At 38.8% G+C, this 19,010-nt stretch overlaps 1 protein-coding gene across 1 annotated transcript in view; it reads left to right on the top strand.

Moving 5' to 3' along the window:
- The window catches only part of HMCN1 (hemicentin 1), a 457,974-nt gene that overhangs the window by 143,938 nt on the left and 295,026 nt on the right, over nt 1-19,010 (top strand). The window contains exons 22-28 of the mRNA XM_077452653.1: nt 3,162-3,339; nt 4,353-4,480; nt 5,825-6,085; nt 6,221-6,316; nt 11,113-11,307; nt 16,526-16,656; nt 18,237-18,384. Coding sequence (XP_077308779.1) covers nt 3,162-3,339; nt 4,353-4,480; nt 5,825-6,085; nt 6,221-6,316; nt 11,113-11,307; nt 16,526-16,656; nt 18,237-18,384 — 1,137 coding nt within the window. The remainder of the gene's footprint in view (nt 1-3,161; nt 3,340-4,352; nt 4,481-5,824; nt 6,086-6,220; nt 6,317-11,112; nt 11,308-16,525; nt 16,657-18,236; nt 18,385-19,010) is intronic.

Raw genomic sequence — 19,010 nt, 5'->3', positions numbered from 1 at the left:
AAGACTTTTGGGACAACATTCTGTGGACTGATGAGACAAAAGTGGAACTCTTTGGAAGGTGTGTGTCCAAGTATATCTGGCGTAGAAGGAACACTGCATTTCATAAAAAGAACATTATACCAACAGTAAAATATGGTGGTGGTAGTGTGATGGTCTGGGGCTGTTTTGCTGCTTCAGGACCTGGAAGACTTGCCGTGATAAAAGGAACTATGAATTCTGCTGTCTACCAAGAGATCCTGAAGGAGAATGTCCGACCATCTGTTCGTGTACTCAAGCTGAAACGAACTTGGGTTCTGCAGCAGGACAATGATCCTAAACACACCAGCAAGTCCACCACCGAATGGCTGAAGAAAAACAAAATGAAGACTTTGGAGTGGCCTAGCCAAAGTCCTGACCTGAATCCTATTGAGATGTTGTGGTATGACCTTAAAAAGGCCGTTCATGCTCGAAAACCCTCTAATGTAACTGAATTAGGACAATTCTGCAAAGATGAGTGGGCCAAAATTCCTCCAGGACGCTGTAAAAGCCTCAGTGCACGTTATCGCAAACGCTTGGTTGCAGTTGTTGCTGCTAAGGGTGGCCCAACCAGTTATTAGGTTTAGGGGGCAATCACTTTTTCACACAGGGCCATGATGGTTTGGATTTTTTTTCACCTTTAATAATAAACACCTTCATTTATAAATTGCATTTTGTGTTTACTTGTGTTGTCCTTGACTATTGTTTAAATTGGTTTGATGTTCCGAAACACTTAAGTGTGACAAACATGCAAAGGAACAGGAAATGAGGAAGGGGGCAAACACTTTTTCACACCACTGTAAATGTCTAATTGCCCAAAATAGTCACTAAACGTGCATATAATGTTCACGAAAAAATATGTACGTAAATTTATATAATGTATGAAAAATCGAAATCATACATAGAAATAAATGTAGAAAAAATAAAAATTAAAAATTAAAGTCCATTAAGATGTTCCGATATTCCAGCGTTCAGCATATAACCACCGTGATCACACACACACTCTGAGATTCTGTGCCCGTCACCAGATAAGTGATGCGCTTACCAGATGAATGAACAGTTACAGCCTTAATGGTATTTAATTCAAAGCAAGGAGGTTAGAGCATCAATCAGAGTTCTTGCATCGAGATATCCCTTAATGCAGATAAATAGCCAAATCCCAGTCTTTGGAGCTCCAATGGATATATCACCGGTAACACCGAGCATGTCCGGAAATAGCCAATAGGTGAGTGGCAGGAGGCGAGGGGGGCGGGCCTGCACGCAGGTAAAGGGAGGATGCGGCCCAATGGGAGGCTGTGACCTGTGTGCTGGAAGTCAGATGGGCTTTGTGTCCTGACTACAACTCTTCTCTTGTATTTGCCTGGAGACCAGCACCTGACTGCACCTGACTTCCAGCACACAGGTCACAGCCTCCCATTGGGCGGTATAAATTTACGTACATATTTTTTCGTGAACATTATATGCACGTTTAGTGACTATTTTGGGCAATTAGACATTTATTTTGTATGAATGCCATATGTTCTCTGCATGGTTACATTTATATAGATTTTCACATTATTTAGTGCTATTGGCGCAGCTCTCCTCATTTTCCTTTGTATTCTTGTGTTTGTATCCCACTTAGAGCTGCTGCCTATTGTTTGAGTTTAGTATTATTTTCAGTCATAGTTTGTGCTATCTATATCTAAGCGCAGTTTACACATCTTCCTATATAGAGAATATAGTGGGGTTTTCTCAAATTTGACTTCCAAAGATAGAATACGCTGTTTGGGTTAAGTTATACTTAGAGTGCTATTTTTTTTTAAAAGCCTGTCACCAGAATTTCCATAAATAACAAAAAAATACTTTCAGCCTTTTTTTTTTGAGAGGCATATTGTATAAGTTTTAGAAATATTATCTGAAGCCTCTTTGCTTGAAGATGGTACTAAATAAAGACAACATTTCCCTCTTTGCTTTTTGCTACGCTCTATGTACCAACACATGGGGTCTATTTGCAAAGGAAGGTAACTTCAAAAGAGACATTCACAGAGCAAATTTTCTATATATAGACCCCATGCTGTTCTCAATACCTACAGTTTTTGTAAACAACAAGGTCCTTAGCAAGGCATCCATTCCACTGATGTTTGCGGTGCTTAACTAAAAGAATTTCAATCACTGTAAAAACCAAACAACTGTGTCAGTCCAACCCTTCATGCCAACATGCTAAAATTCATTGTAAATACCCACAGTTAAAGTTAAAACTAACCTTACACCCCAGGTTCGGCCCATGGTGCCTAGGTGAGGGGCGACATCACAGTTCTTTCAGTGAGATTGAAGGATACAAAGCATTCCCAGGATCTCACCAAAAACATTTGTGGTTACCCTCTCCTGTGCTGAAGCTGGGTGCAAGGTAACTTTATTTTTTAACTTTTCTCTACAGTTTTTTTTCTCAGTGGATTGCAGCATTTTTGTATAATGGTAGGGTGAAGGGGGCAGTATTTGATAAGCAATCCTTATATTTGGAGGGTCTACTTATTAAACAGTGGTCCAGCTCTCCATTCCAACATGCCACAATCCACTGTAAATTCCCTAGAGAAAAGTTACAAATATGGTTATATTACACCCCAACTTCTGCACTTGGTGCCTAGGTGATGGTGATGTCATGGACCTTTCAGCAAAATTGAGGAATACACAGCATTACCAGGATCTCACTAAAAAAAATTGTGGTTATCCTCTCCTATGCTGAGACAGGGTATAAGGTCAATTTGTATTTAAAAGTGGAATTTTAGTCAGAAAATTAGGTCCTGTTAGATCACTTGAACTTAGCTTCTTTTAGCTAAAACATGTAAAACATTAAAAAAAGTGCCTATACTGTTTACAATCCAGTAATACACTGTCACACCCTGCTCTGCACATGCGCAGTTGCTCTCTTTTTCAGCACTGTGCCAAAAATCAGAACCACTAGAGGCCAATATTCTGACAGCCTAAAGGTTTACTACTGCTCAAGGGCTCTGGGCTTCAGCAAAATGGCAGACTCTGGCAAGAAGAAACAGGAACAATAATAATAAGGACTGTGACAGTAGGGATTTTGCTCATGTGTCAAACAGGCAATTCACTTGACAAGTTTACTTTGTAGAATGTACTAAAAGATATATTGATTTTATTTTCAGTAAAGCCGAGAATCCTTAATACAGGATCATCGAGTCTTCAGGGTGGCTTGAAAGGTCAAATTGAGATCTCAGCTAAAGTGAGTGAAGATGTGGTGCTTCCTTGTGAGGTCAAAAGTGTTCCTCCACCATTTATTACCTGGGCCAAAGATACACAACTGATTTCACCTTTTTCTCAGAGGTAAGATAATTTCACTGTTATTTCTTTGTAGTCTTTTCAGTTTAAAAGGTAAGTTTTAGTAGGTATAAAATGCAAGAACTCCAGGAAAATAGCATAAGTTAACTAGCAGAAGTACATAACAGCAGCCTACCTGGCAAAAGGGAATCTCATGAGTGGAAACACCTCTGACCTTTACTAACTACGTCTCTACAAGATTCATCTTATGGTTTGGCTATAGGAGGAATAGCAATCCAGGAACGAACAATCAGCAAACAAGTCATGATTTAGTTGGAGTTATTCCTCATTTTTCCTCATGACATGCACCCCTTATAACATGTAGTCTCAAGCTAAGCATAGATGGTTTGAATTTTGGCAATTCAACCTACAAGAAACAGGGAAAAAATAATTTGATTCCCACTTCCTTGCTATTAGGAAGGAAGAAAAGACGGTTTGGAAGTAGTCGTGGGTATTTTTCCTCATGACATGTACCCCTCATAACATGTAGTCTCAAGCTCAGCATAGATGGTTTGGGGCCTTTCAACCTGCAAGAGACAGAGAAAAAATAAAATATCTTCCTTTCTCCCACGGTTGCCTGCATATAATTGCTCTGTTGAATATTGATTGCATCTGATAGGCTGCAGTCACTGTCTGGGTGGTAATTTTCCAATTGAGGCAGTCTGTTTTCAAATCAACTTTAGTTAAATCATGTTGTGTTTGTAGGGCCACCCACAGTTAAGCCTAATTGGTACTAATCGGCTGAAATTCAAGCCATATATTACCGGCTTAAACCTAGCTATATACGATCTGCTTGCTCAATGTTTAAACACCATTCCAGAGATTGAAAACTGTTAAAAATATAAACCATGTAAAAAAAAAAAAAATAGAAAAGAAAAGCAAGGGATACAAGAGACTTTATGAAAACCTTTCAATTTGTTTTCTTTATTATAATCTATAGACACTCACTTAGTAAAGATGAGACTACTAAACTTTAATTTTTGTCCATGCTTAAACTTTTTTTTATGTTTTTATTGCAGGCACACTATTCTACCAACTGGCTCAATGAAGATATTAGACATTAGGGTTACTGACGCTGGAACATATACTTGTGTAGCAACAAACATAGCAGGAAATGTTACTCAAATAGTAACACTCAATGTCTATGGTAAGTACTTATTCATATGATTGATATATTCAGTCATATGATTAAAGCGAATAAAAACTTAGAGAACCTGATCACCTAAAATCCCAACAAATCATTTATTTCGAATCATTAATCAAAGTAGCGATTGTGTAATCATGTTCTAAATTGGACATTATTTAAAGAGGAATTCTGCCCTCCCCCAACAAAAAATTAAAAGTAAGCAGCTATATACTGTAGCTGCTGACTTTTCATATTAGGAAACCTACCAGTCCTGGAATCCAGCAATGTGGGCACCCCAGCCATTGTTTCCAACAGCTCTCGGTTGCTGCCACCACTATTCATAGTAAGGGAACCTGGCAGTGCGTTTTCTGAATGGTCCGGTGGTAGGGGAAGGAGGTGGAGGTCGAACTTCTGAGTAATCTCGCCGCTGTTCCCCTCTCCCCACTGAAAGGTGGCAAATGTGGCACAGGAAGGGGGGGGGGGAGGAGGCTGATAAACAGAGATTCCACTTTAACTATTTTAAGAATGGGGAAAAAATGCACAATGTAAACTACTTCAACTGTACTGTAGGATGACCACATTTTTAGTCAGTATTTTCCCTGATTTTCACCAACCAACTAATTTTATTTTCCACATTTTAACTAGTAACATATCTAATAAATGTTTGCAGATAATCAATGCTAGAAATAGCATTAACAGGTGTATAAATGCAGTGAATTTTATCAGATTTTTGTACAACACGTCTGGAATAAAGTGGCAGAGAAAATATATATGCGACTAGTAAAGTTATATAAGCTTTATATTAGTATACAAATGAAGAATATAGCAAATATTTGATTAAAGGAAAACAAATAATCACATTTAAATCTTTATAGAAAGCCCCAGAGTTGTAAATAAGACAGACAAGTGAAGAAGCTGAATAAAAAGATATCTTACTACAATTAAATCTGCAGTCATTGCTTAACTATAAAATATATGTTAGCACATCTTACGAATGTTTCTCAGTTCTGTATTAAATAACACACATTTACATACAATTGTTTCTTTAAAAAAAATGTAATTTACAGCAGTAAAGGGGGCACAAAGCTATACATATTTTTTATTACAAGAAAAAAAAAAGTGAGAAGGGTCTGGGTATGTTATATGGATGTCTTTTGGGAGGCTTTCTGTGACACTTGAAGGAAGCTGTGGAGCAGCCTCAGGAGACTGTTGAACCACCAGCAAGTTCTTAAGTCCATGGTTAGGCAAAGAAGAGTTGCCTGCCTAGATTTCTTCCCTTTACATAAGAACATAATGATGGTTTCAGAATTTAACTGCTGCTGTTGTGCTAAACATTTATTCCTCCGTTATTATTTTTATCTACAGTCCCTCCTAAAATCCAGCGTGGCCCTCAAATTATAAGAATACAAGTTAAACAAAGCTTTGAAATTGCTTGCATAAGTCAAGGGATCCCACCACCAAGAACAGCCTGGTTTAAAGATGGAAGAATGTTGGAGCTGGATGAAAAACTTCAGCACTTTACAATCAGAGTTGCTAGTGCTGAACTTTCAGATGCTGGAGTGTACACTTGCATTGCCAGTAACATGGTTGGCCAGGACAGTTCAAATGTAACAATAGAGGTTCAAGGTAAAATGAATACTTCACTGAGCACTGTAGTTTAGTAATTATAAAGTGATATTAGTAAATATTTTTTATATCTATATTAAACATGTATTTGGATACAATGGTTTCCTTACACTTACTTGTTTGTTTTCATTATAGCACCACCAACTTTGTCTGATTTGGAGCCTCCTTATGACAAAACACACCAGGAAAGGCTTGCCAGTCAACAGGTTGCATTTCCCTGCCCTGCAAAAGGTATATGTTGGAATGATTCTATAGTGCAACCATCTATATTTTATTTTTCATTTCATTATATTAAACAAAAGGTTTAAACAAGAATTTCTTAAGGGAAATATAATGGTTGCCATTGCTGACCATTCCTGAAAGCAATAGTTGCACAGCTGTCATGCTGACCTTGTGACACTTGTGAACCTGCTGACTTTTCTTTTACTTTTCTGAGCTGCATACTTGTTGAGGGTCAGAGACTAAAAGTGTTTAAGCCAGTGAATTCAGCATTCAACCAGTCAACAACCTATTACCTAGCGGTAACCCCGAGCCAGACTCGGGATCGCATCGCTGGTTACAGGGAGGATACAGGGAGAGGTTACTTACCTTGTCCCCTGGATCCAGCGATGTCCTCCACGCTGTGTGTGCGAGCTGTCCTCTGCTCGATTCACACAGTGCCCAAGTGCCGCCGAGCTCCCTTCCCTGCGACCTTACGACGCACGGGAGCGGAGATCGGCGCCAAATTCAAAAAAGTTACAGATTACAGTACTGTTTAAAAAAAATACACACCCCCTTTGTCCTTAGTGGTCTGTCCAGTGCCCTGCATGCACTTTTATATTATAAATACTGTTTTTTTTCTGCCTGGAATTTGGAGATTGTCCATAGCAACCAAAAACTGTCCCTTTATGTCAAAAGTGATTTTAGACCAACTAGAAAACAGTGATAATAAATTAGAATCACTTGCAGAATTAAGCCATAGCGATTTGTGGGGAAATTTGTCATCAAACACAATCTAATGACAGCGCATTTCAGTGTTTTTGGATTTGGTTACATTATGGAATAATTTTTATTATTATTTATTATCATTATTTATTATATTATACATTTTATCATACCCGGAATGTCTACTAGACTCTTGTTTGAACAGATTTAAGAGAGTTATTAAGAATTGCAGACCTACAATATAAAACGCCAAATTTCCATGCAAAATAATTGTACTGCTTTCAGCACTTAAAATCAGAACTAATCATACCGCCAGGGAGGTTAATAGTAGCTTCTTTGTTTTTTTTTATTTTTTTATTTTTTTACAACTTTGACAACTTTCTTTGAAGTAACCTTTTTTACAGTAAGAATTTGCTAGTTGATTTTTTTTCTAATATTTGAAATAATAATAAAAACAAGTAATATGATCAATGTAGAAATCATGTTAAGACGTTCTGTAATCACACAATCACACATTAATGTTAATCTGGTATTTGAAACAAATATGATAACTATTATTATTATTTAAATAATAATAATAATTTACAGTGATTCTCACAAAATGAAATTAAATGTGCTAGAATCCAATTAGCATTTGTCTGTTTTTGGTGTTTTGGCAACAGTTAAATCAATAGTAAAGTCTATACTTTTTTTTTTTATTATACCTCCTCTGTGGATTTGCAGCATGAATCATTCTCTTCTTGGGTCCTGCTTCTGCTCTCCTGGCCCCTCCCCCCTGTTGGGTGCCCCCACACCAAGCAGACATGAAGCTACAGCCTGGCCCTGCCCCCTTTCTACGCTCATTGTCTGACTGACTTTGATTGACAGCAGCAGGAGCCAATGGCACCGCACTGCTGTTTCAGCCAATGAGGGGAGTTCCAGACGGCCAAGACATTCCTACAACATTGCTAGAGCTTGAGGTACCTCAAGAAAGTGTTATTTATTTATAGATAAAAGACCTTCTGACTTTACAACCACTTTAAATATTAGGTACAAATTAGTAGGTTCTAGCTCTGCTTTTGTGCTGAATTCCATCTATTGCGCAGATGATCCTGGTCAGGAGATGTACACAACAAGGAATTAGGTTCATTAAGTTAAGCGAGGGTTAGTGCTAAAGTTGGGGAGAAGATTAGAGAAAGAGATAGTGTCTGAGGGATGCTGTGGGAAGAGCTTTTGGTTAAGGTGTTGCTCTCTGCACCAAAAATGAATACTGCCAATCTTCTGGTGCTCGTGTGACTAATCCTGTAAAGTGGCAACTGCCTGATCAATACATAAATGCCAGAGTAAGAGTATATGTGGGCGGCAAAATTCACATCAAATGAACAGTACCAACAGTACTCAACACTTAATCCTGCTAACCAACAAGGGGGGCCTAACTATGGTTTGCTTCTATAATCGTAAATTATAAATGTAATTTTCACATGCATCCAGTTGCCAATATGTAATGCTCACCACCATCAAGGTGCCTCTATACATTGTGGTTATACTTCAATCTATGTGAGAACTACATATATATATATATATATATATATATATATATATATATATATATATATATATGAAAAAATTGAGAACAAGAGTACCTAGATTGGACCCAATCCTTTTTGTTTTGTGTTTAGGGTTTTGGTTATGTGCTATACACAGACGCAAGGGGTCTTCAGCTGTTTTGTGCACAATAGGCCAAACTTTTGTAGCGCCCACCACTTTAGGTGGGTGCTATTAGTCTAGAAGTTAGGTTAAAATGCCAGTGCCTTGCCTGGAGGTTTGTTTGGGTTATGGTGGAGTTATAGGTTAGTAGGGGTGGGACCACCTGTTCATCACCCTGGGAAAACACTCCCTTGATCTCCAGAGGAATCTTCTGGAAAGGAGGCGGGTCAGGCTCTGAAGGACAGGCAGGGTGTATGGGCCCTTGTCCAATTGTTAATTTTCTTGGTCAGGGGCGGGGTCCATACATATACACTGGGGTCACATGTTCCCTGGGGAGTTGGAGATGGGAAGAGAACTAATCCATACAGACAGAAAGATGTCACATTAAGGCCAAGGGCTGGAAGACCTGGAAGTTCATAGATTCCAGTGCTGGAAAGCCACAGATCTTCGCCGGAAGTTGATGGAGGTTCAGAGACTCCGGAGCTGGAAGGTTCCCACCATGTTCCAAAGCAAGAAGTAGCTGCAAACCGACCGGAATGAACCAGGGTTGGCCTGGACCTTTCCTGAGCTGGACTGGGAAGAAAAGGGCAGGAGGAGAAGGCAGATGAGGCCTGGGACTGCTAGCGTTTCAAAGTACCACAGGCTTTTCAGAGGGGCATGCTTGTCAGCTCACTAAAGGAGAGGGACTATCACTTACACATTCCAACCCAGAGGCAACTCCTATTCTGTGCATTACTGATGTGATAGTACCTGCCGGAATCTGGACTAAAGCTGAAGTTTATACATCTCAATCCAGAGGCAATGTATATCTGTGCATCACTGAGGTGATAGTACCTGTCGGAATCTGGAATAAAGTTAAAGTTTTGAACTGTTCTACATGTGTCTGTGCTTTACTACAGCTGGGGTGGAAGAAGCTGGGGTTAATCTAGCCGTACTGTATGAACTACTAGCAGCTCTCAAGGGAGTAGCGTGCTTCACTTTACAGAGGCACCTTTATGTGGCAGGATAGTTCACACATATTTGGATTTTTCTTTTTATTATTTAAATGTTGCAAACAAATTGTAAATGTTTTTTTTGTCTTGCTAGTAAGACTGAATGCAGAGAAATGTTTGTATTGCTAATTAACTGTGCTGTTTATTGGCATTACCAGACCTCTATAGGAACCTCTCTGACCAAGAGATCTATAGGGACAAAGTTTGTTAGATGGATAGTTATTTCCTGTCCAAATGTTTTTGCTTATTTGAGAGAAAAAGGGTCGGTGTTGCATGTCATCTGTCAATCTGATGTTTGTGGCCAACTTTAATATGTACGAGTTAAAAAAATCTGAACACTGCAAATTTGTTTGATTACTGATTCAAACCAAATATTTGTCTTACACAAGCACAACAGAATGACATTTGTTATTCAAATGCCCTCCTTCTTCAGTCAGTAAAATAGGCTGCAAGGTTGAATTTCTAAAGAAATAACGGTTGTTTACTAGTAAATTCAACAATTTACAGTATATGTATTTTTATGAATGTCCAATCATGTTCAATAGAATATTACATTCAACTAAACCTTTAGTTTAAATTTGATAAATACATTCCAGATACATCAAAACAAAATTTATGCAAAATCTTTTTTTACTTCGAAAGCAGCCATGGCCTGAGTAGAAAAGTATGCCCTACACCAGCATACTATAGAGGCCCTAACTCTCTATATGGAAGCAGTGGTCTTTCTGCAGAGGTCAGAGATGCCCTCTGCTAAGTCATACTTAAAGCCCTGCAATCAGCAAAGCTCAGGCTTCCTTTTGATTGGGGAACTCTAGCTCTGACACAGCCGAGGGCGTGTCAGACTTCTACAAAGGGACCACTGTTTCCACATAGAGAATAAAGGGTCCTTCTATGCTGCATTCTTGCAGGAAACAGTCTTTTCTATACAGGATATGACTGCTTTTTAAAGAAATTGCAAATTGTAATCCTTTGTACAGCTGCTGTTATGATGTATTTGAAAGATTTTCAAATATTTTAAACCTAAAATTCAGTTGGGCTTTAAAAAAATATTTATTTATCTGTTTACCTGCCTAATTTGATATGGCCTATGAAGTTTATTTCTTTCTTAAATGTTCCTTAAAGCTTGCCAAAATGTTCATATTTACAAAGACAATCATTATGCTACAAGTCTCAAAGACTCTGCTAATGCTGCATGCCTGACCTGCTACATTGCTCCTCTGGCAGGGCATAATGCACTGCACTGTTATAGTCCTAGCCAAAACCAAATTAATATAAAAACAGTAGAAATTTGAATATATCTTTCAAACACGAGACTACTATGTTTAATTCCTCTACCGAGATACAATTATTGAGCGCAATATACTGTAATATAAATTATACCACTACTTTAAATATATAATGTTTCTTTTGTATTCTTCTAACTAGGTAATCCTAAACCGGTTATTAAATGGTTGCATAACAACAAAGAGTTAACTGGGACAGAACCTGGTATCAAGATTACAGAAGATGGGACTCTGCTCATCATCAGTTCCTTGACATCATATGACAATGGAGAATATAAGTGTGTAGCCTCTAATCAGGCAGGATTGACGGAAAGGAAATATAATTTGAAAGTTCATGGTAACTTTTAAGATACTTCAGCCTGTGTTATTCAAAACCATTGTCTATTATAGTCAGATGTGTGTGTGCGTGTGTATATGTTTGTGTGTGTTTAGAAGCTACTGTCATTTTAGGATGGACACTGTGGGGCTGATTTATTAAAACCTGTGAGTGGTTTAGTTGTGCATTGTAGCCAATCAGCTTCTAACTTAAGCTTGTTCAATTAAGCTTCCACAAAAAAACAAAAACAAATTGGAAGCTGATTTGTTTTTATGCACAGCTGCACCAGATTTTGCACTCTCCAGTTTTAGTAAATGAACCCATATGTCCAAGAACTGTTTGGTGGGGAACAATGCCTTTTCCAGCATAATGGAACACCTTGATGTAAGGCAAAAGTGATAACTGAGTGGCTTGGTGAACAAAACATCAACATTTTGGGTCCATGGCCAGGAACATCCCCAGACCTTAATCCCATTGAGAGTTTGTGGCAAATCCTCAAGAGGTGGGTGAACAAAACACCCCCACAAATTCTGGACAAACTCCAAGCATTGATCATTTAACCCTTTCATGACTAAGCCTATTTCTGACATTTGGTGTTTACAAGTTAAAATCCCAATTTTTTGCTAGAATCCCCAAACATATATATATATATATATATATATATATATATATATATATATATATATATATTTTTTTTTAGCAGAGAATCTAGAGAATAAAATGGTAGCCGAGTAAACAGGAAGTGACATTGTGATGCCACTTCCGTGTTTACATCCGGGAGACTGGAAAGAAGCAAAAAATAAAAAATAAAATCCAGTGCTGATCAAGTACCACCAAAAGAGAGCCGTATTTTGGGAAAAGGGACACTTTCATGAACTTTTACAAAAACTAAACATTATAGTTATCCCAAATTTTTTGTATAATGTGAAAGATGATGTTACGCTGAGTAAATAGATAATAAACATGTCATGCTTTATAATAGCATGTACTTGTGGAATGGTGACAAACTTTGGTACTTAAAAATCTCCATAGGCGGCACTTTAATTTTTTTTTACAGTTACCAGGTTAGAGTTACAGAGGAGGACTAGTGCTAGAATTATTGCTCTCGCTCTGACGATCGTGGCAATACCTCACATGTGTGATTTGAACACAGTTTACATATGCCGCACGACTTCCATATGCGTTTTCTTTGCTGCGTGAGCTCGCGGTGACAGAGGCAGTTTGAATTTTTTTTTTTTTTTTTTTTATTTGCCTGTGGACACATACACTGCTGGCCCCCTCACAGTGCCATTGGAACGTCTGCCTCTCCTTGTTGTCCTCCCAGACATGATGGGGGGTGCTTATTAACAAAATTTAATAAAGATGTGTAAATGTTTACGTGGATGCACTTTAATCAATGGTGTTTGGTGCACTTTAATTTGAGTATTCACTACACAGACACACTTCACAAATACAATATAATATACTGCAATATACTGTGTCAAACGTGCAATAAAACACAGAAATATATGACGTTAAACTTGCAATAATGCAGTGAAATATACAGCGTTAAACTTGCAGTAATGCGAAGAGCTATATGGCATTAAACTTGTAGTAACACAATTAAATATATGGTGTTAAACTTGCATTAATGTAATGAAATATATGGCGTTAAACTTACAGTAACGCAATGAAATATACGGCATTAAACTTGCAGTAACGCAATGAAATATACAGCATTAAACTTGCAGTAATGCAGTGAGATATATTTGGCATTTAACATGCAGTAATGCAATTAAATATACAGCGTTAAACTTGCAGTAATGCACAAAACTATATGGCATTAAACTTGCAGTAATGCAATAAAATATATGGTGTTAAACTTGCAGTAATGCAATGAAAAATATGACCTTAAACTTGCAGCAACGCACAGAACTATATGGCGTTAAACTTTCAGTAATGCAATGAAATATATGGCATTAAACAGTCCCTAGATTCACACTAATGTAAAGATGAATAGTGGTCACTACACTCGCTGAACTGTCCCTAGATTCACACTAATGTAAAGATGAATGGTCGCAGAATCAAAATAGCACAATATAGCACACTAACTGTCTATCTAGTAGCACTGAACAGAGCCCTGTTCTAGCTCTCTACATGGCGATATCACACTAAAAATGGCCGCAATGAAAAGAATACTTTTATAGCGTGAGGCAGGATTAAGAACAATGAGCCATGATTGTATACAGTGATCGTGACAGCATCCAATCATGTTCTGACAGTGCTCTGTGCCCTGATTGGGCAAAGCTTTCATTACTTCAGCCAATCAGGGCTTTCAATGCACTGTGCAGCGGTCTAGTGCATTGTGGCTATTTGATGTGCCGAAAAAAAGTCCCGATAAGTTCCGATAATTCAGCTGTTCGGTGAAAGGGTGAACAGCCAAAGTTCGGCCTGAACTCATGCTCGGGCCAAACCATCCCTAGCAAAGGCTGTGAATATTTATGTACATTTGATTTTTTCGTATTTTATTTTTAATAAATTTGCAACGATTTTAAACAAACTTCTTTAGCCTTGGTCTATTTACAGATCCCAAATGTATTGACACGAAAAACACTTGTTTCACAGTATAACGTTGGTTTTCCTGCCCTACACTAAGAATATATACATTCTTTGTTGTAGTCATATCAGATGACTTCAAGATTCTAGATGACAGCAGCAGAGGGGATCTCAAGAATTATGTCATGAGTCCAGGGCTGGTGCTACCACTAGGACGCAACTGCAACTGCTGTGTAGTGTCTACACAGCTCTCTGGTGAGATGACACAGACTTGTGTGTAAAGTCGGGTGTCAGTCTGAGAGGACTGACAAACACAAGGATGTGGGAGGAGTGTGGCTCAGTCACTGGGGAAAGCAGAGGATTTTTGATAGAGCTGTTCCGCACTGTATGGGAGAGATCTTTGCTCTCCTCCTACCAACAATACACAGAGCAGCCTGGCCTGGAAGTGTCTTCACCAGCTCCAGACACTCATCCTGGGCACTGACACACACACACACTGATAAAGTCCTAGCTGGGGAGCTGCACATACTGTGTATAAGGAGACGTCAGTGGAGGAACATACAGCCCACTGATGCTTGTAAATGCCACCCTATACATGCCCCTGACTGCTCTGCAAACTGCACTCTGTACTCACGCCCGCAACCATTATAGGACACTAAACAGTTCCTTCAGGATGACACACCAGTGTTCAACTCAGCTCTTCCTCCTGATAACCCCAAGCTCCCTGGAATGTCCAACCTCTCCCAATCTCAATGCACAGGTCACAGCATGGCGGGTTGGAAGCAGAGGATGTAGGTGAGTGCTCGGTCCTGTTACTGGAGCTGATATTAGTGCTGTGCAGGGTGGTCAGTGTGTCGGCTCTCTTTTTATTTTTATTTTTCTGCTGGTGACCACCCATAGAAAACACTGCCTACAAGTCAGGCTGCTGCCCACTAGTCCCTATGTATTCTCCTTCTTACTGCTGGTAATAGTGCAGCCTGGGGGTGCAGCATTTACTAGAACTGGGCTGTATTTTCCTTCGCTTGTAGCATCTCGAAGGCATTTTCTCCTCCTCTCCCTTCCACCAGCAGTCAGTAAATGCAGGAAGAATATATAGCCAATAAGTTCAATTAAATGCTGCCCCTTCCTATCCAGGGGTCTTTACACTTGGTGTGCCCATTATGAGGGGTCCCCACCATCCCTGTGCTGAGTTCTTGGGTCTGTACACCTGCTGTGCCCATTATGAGGGGTTCCAACCATCCCTGTGCTTTGTTCCCAGGTCTGAGCACCTGTTGTGCCCATTATGAGAGGTTCTCTACTGATGGGCACTGATGAGGCTGTACTGATGGGCACTGATGAGGCTGTGCTGATGGGCACTGATAGACTGCACTAATAAGTGGCACTGATGGAGACTTATAGGTGGCACTCAGTGCCCATGGGCACTGATGGACGGCTCTAATGGGCAATGATGGGAAGCACTGATAGACAGCTCTAATGGGCACTGCTAGGTGGCACTGATGAGCATCACTGATAGACAGCCCTGATGGACCTGTACTGATAATCCATGCCTTGATTATCTGTGTACATATTCCCTGTACAGGGCCAGCGTTACCTATAGACAAGGTAGGCCCCCACCACCACCTTCAGGCTCCTACATTCGTTGCATGCGTATCATGCGCTGGGCCAGTGACTTACTCCACTCCCAAAATGTTAACAGTCTATAAAAAGGTGGGGTATACATGGGCAGGGTGGATTTAAGGGTGGAGCCAAGGGGACTGCAAAATGGGGTTTCGCCTAGGGTGTCAAAAATCCTTGCACCAGCCCTGGTCATGACGCATTTCATGGGTTCCAAATGTGTTGTGACATAACTGTGGAGATCCCTCCTTCTAATGTTATCTAGGATCTTGACATCATCTAATGTCACTACAACAAAGGATATATACAGTATATTCTCAGGGTATGGTATGAAAGCCAATATTATACTGTGAAACAAGTGTTTTTTAATGTCCCCTGCTGTCAGAATACACAGATCAGCACTGCAGCCTATTGTTCAACTGCAATGGTCACAACTTTTTTTTTATACTACAACATTTTGTCATGGGGGTGGGGGAGAGGGGTTCAGTAAATGATCAGATCTTGCTTATATTGCAAGGTCTGCTTTAAGCAAATCAAAAAAAATTACCATAAGAACAAATCTTACTATAACATCATCGATATCATATCATATTCAAATGCTGAAAACTAGTAATGTAAGAAAGAGAGAGAAAATGACAGCACTAAAACTTTAAAAAAAAATTAAAATGAAATTGTGTGAAAAATATAGGTTTATTATTATTAGTATAAGTGGGTTGCAATAAATAAATTTTATGAGCAAAAATATGCTGCTGTAGTTACATTAATAGCTGTAACACCACCAAATCACTGTATCTTGCTTAGCCTAAGGCTGCACAATTTATTTGCTTTGATGTATGCCTTGTTTGCCAAATTTCCTGATTCCTCCCCAAATGTTTAGTGAGTGCCAAGCATCTAATTTATTGCAGATGCTCAAGAACAGTACAGTGAGTCATTCTCACACATGGTATTAGTAGCCTACAGAACATAGTAATTAAACACCAGTGTAAACATGAGCTTCCTTTTGCAAATTTACACATACTTTGTTGATTATTTGTAGGAATACATTTCTCATGGTGTGTCCACTTTTAATTGCCCTAAATCTCCTTTACAGATCCTCCGGCTATTAAAGACAAGGAAAAGCTGACAAATGTATCCGTTTTGTTGAGCCATGACACAAGCTTATTTTGTGATGCTACAGGAAGTCCGCCACCTTTTATCACATGGTATAATGGAAGTACTCAGGTAAACGTAATATGAATCTCATTTCATCTGACATGAGTACTATATCATAAAAAAATAAATGCAAATTGTAAACACATTAGCTTATATTCAGGTTTGCCTAGAGAACCCTACTGTCAGCTACTGTCAATCAAATCCAGTGACACGGGAGCTAGGGGTGGGGCCGAGTCCTGCTGTCTGTGTCAATAGACGCCGCAGCAGGACTCAGGAGTGCGCCCACATGAATGCCCCCTTGGAAAGCGGCTCTCTGAGGTGGCACTCTAGAAGAGGAGGAGTCAGGAGTGCCGCGGAGGAGCCCAGGAAAGGAGGATCAGGCCACTCTGTGTAAAACCCTTGTACAGGGGAGGTAAGTGTAACATGTTTGTTATTTAAAAAAAAAAAACCTTTACAATTACTTTAATATGGAACTGAGTCTCCGGTTTTGCTTTGGACCTGGACGCTGGTAGAAAAAAAAATACTTTTAGAGTAAACAGGTATATAAATCTGAGGAACACATGTCATGTAGAGGTGGATTTGGCAAGAGAGTTTATATGGACACTCCATCTTTAGTACAACTGTGCTTTCTTGCTGCCTCGACAGCTGTCACACAGACAGTGCAGCAACGGGGGGTCTTGTATCTGGGGGCAGAGCGTGATGGAAATTCACAGACACTAGTTCCCCATTAGATCTGCTCCCCTTGTGATTGACAGCAGATAGTTTCTTTCACCTGGCCAGTAGACAGCCTGCCATTGGCTATAGAATCTGCCCACTGCTCACTGTCAATTAAAAGGAAAGAGTGGATCTGATGGGGAACTAGTGTCTCAGCTTTCCCATCAGGCATTGTTTCTAGCACGTTTTCAGCTATGAAGCTGACAGTCTCCTTAACAGCCAGTGACAGGGAGAGGGCAGGGGAAAATATGTCGCTCTACTATACTATGTACAGGCATAGGCACACTGCTTATATCTGTACACTAATTTAGGCATGGTCTTAATTACCTCCAGTTTTATAATCTACAAACTGGAGGTAATTATTTTTGCCACTTTGTAAAATAATTGTTAAGAACTACATGAAACAGATGGTAGGGATTTTTGAATCTGGCACAGGCCATTTTAAAGGGCAATAGCATTGGGAAGGTATTGCTGGGGCTTTATTGAATTCCCCTAAATGTACCTAAATATCCATCCCATGTCCCATAATGTTTAATAAATTAATAAAAATATAATTGATCCTTTTTATTTATTTCTTATACCAGCAATGCATTTTTTGGTCACTGTGTAGTCTGTAAGCAAGTAAATCATGTACAGTGATGTTACTGGATATGAGGTGAATACAATTTCTGAAGTAAAGTTATATTGTTTAGCAGTAGAATTTGTAATGTGTCTTTTTCTTTGTGCCAGAACAGGCCTTAAAGGACCTTGACCTTCTCTATAGTTTTAGCCAGACACTTTATATTGCTTTTATTTTTCATCTTGATGGTTTTATGTATTATATTTCCTTCCAAGCAACATAATTCATTTCTGCAAAGGTGGTTAATCAGTATAAAATTGTCAGTGGTAACTTGAGCAATCTGTAATTCATTTGTATAGCTGTCATCTTTTTGCAGGTCATTGAAAGTGATAATATCAAGATTTTAGAAAAAGGAAGAATTCTGAAGATTATGAAAACAACCTTGTCACATTCTGGATCTTTTAGTTGCACTGCCAGCAACATTGCAGGAAGTGATGAAAAACACTTCTTTGTAGATGTGCTAGGTAAGTTAGTTAAATAATTAATACTACTACTACTCCTAATAATAATAATAATAATAATAATAATAATAATAATAATAATAATGTTATACATAGTCTATGTAGTTCTATATTAAATCTAAAAATGGTATGTTGGATATATATAGGTGAAGTCCAAGTAAAATTAGAGCAAAATTATGTTATCACTGAGAATTGTTTTGGAAGCAAACACAATCATTTGAAAGGAATTATTATGGGTATTGGAATTGTTGAATAATTCTAAACAACTGATACCAAGTGCTTGAACAAGCAAGAGGAGAAATATTGGTTTGGCTGGGCATCAGAATCAACATCCTTAGTTTTTTCCACTAAATTTCATATGAATTATAGGGATAGGATAAGGGTTGACTTACTAAATAGGTTTATTTTTAACTTAGCTCTGTAAACCAGTTTATCCTAAAATAATCCAATCAAAGTTAAATTTACTCTGCAGCTCACTGAATATTCAAGTGAACCCCTACCACAGCATTGGAATTTCTATGACTTCTGGCATTTTGTTGTCATCAATATTTGTCTCTGCTATTGCTGATTGACAGCAACATATATTGCTCATTTGCTTATATTATTTTGTAGTTTATTCACCCCCCCCC

This window comes from Lithobates pipiens, unplaced genomic scaffold, assembly GCF_037356315.1.
Source record: "Lithobates pipiens isolate NorthernLeopardFrog02 unplaced genomic scaffold, aLitPip1_a1.2 Scaffold_23, whole genome shotgun sequence".
Lineage (NCBI taxonomy): Eukaryota > Metazoa > Chordata > Amphibia > Anura > Ranidae > Lithobates > Lithobates pipiens.
This window is presented reverse-complemented; position numbering and strand designations above follow the sequence as displayed.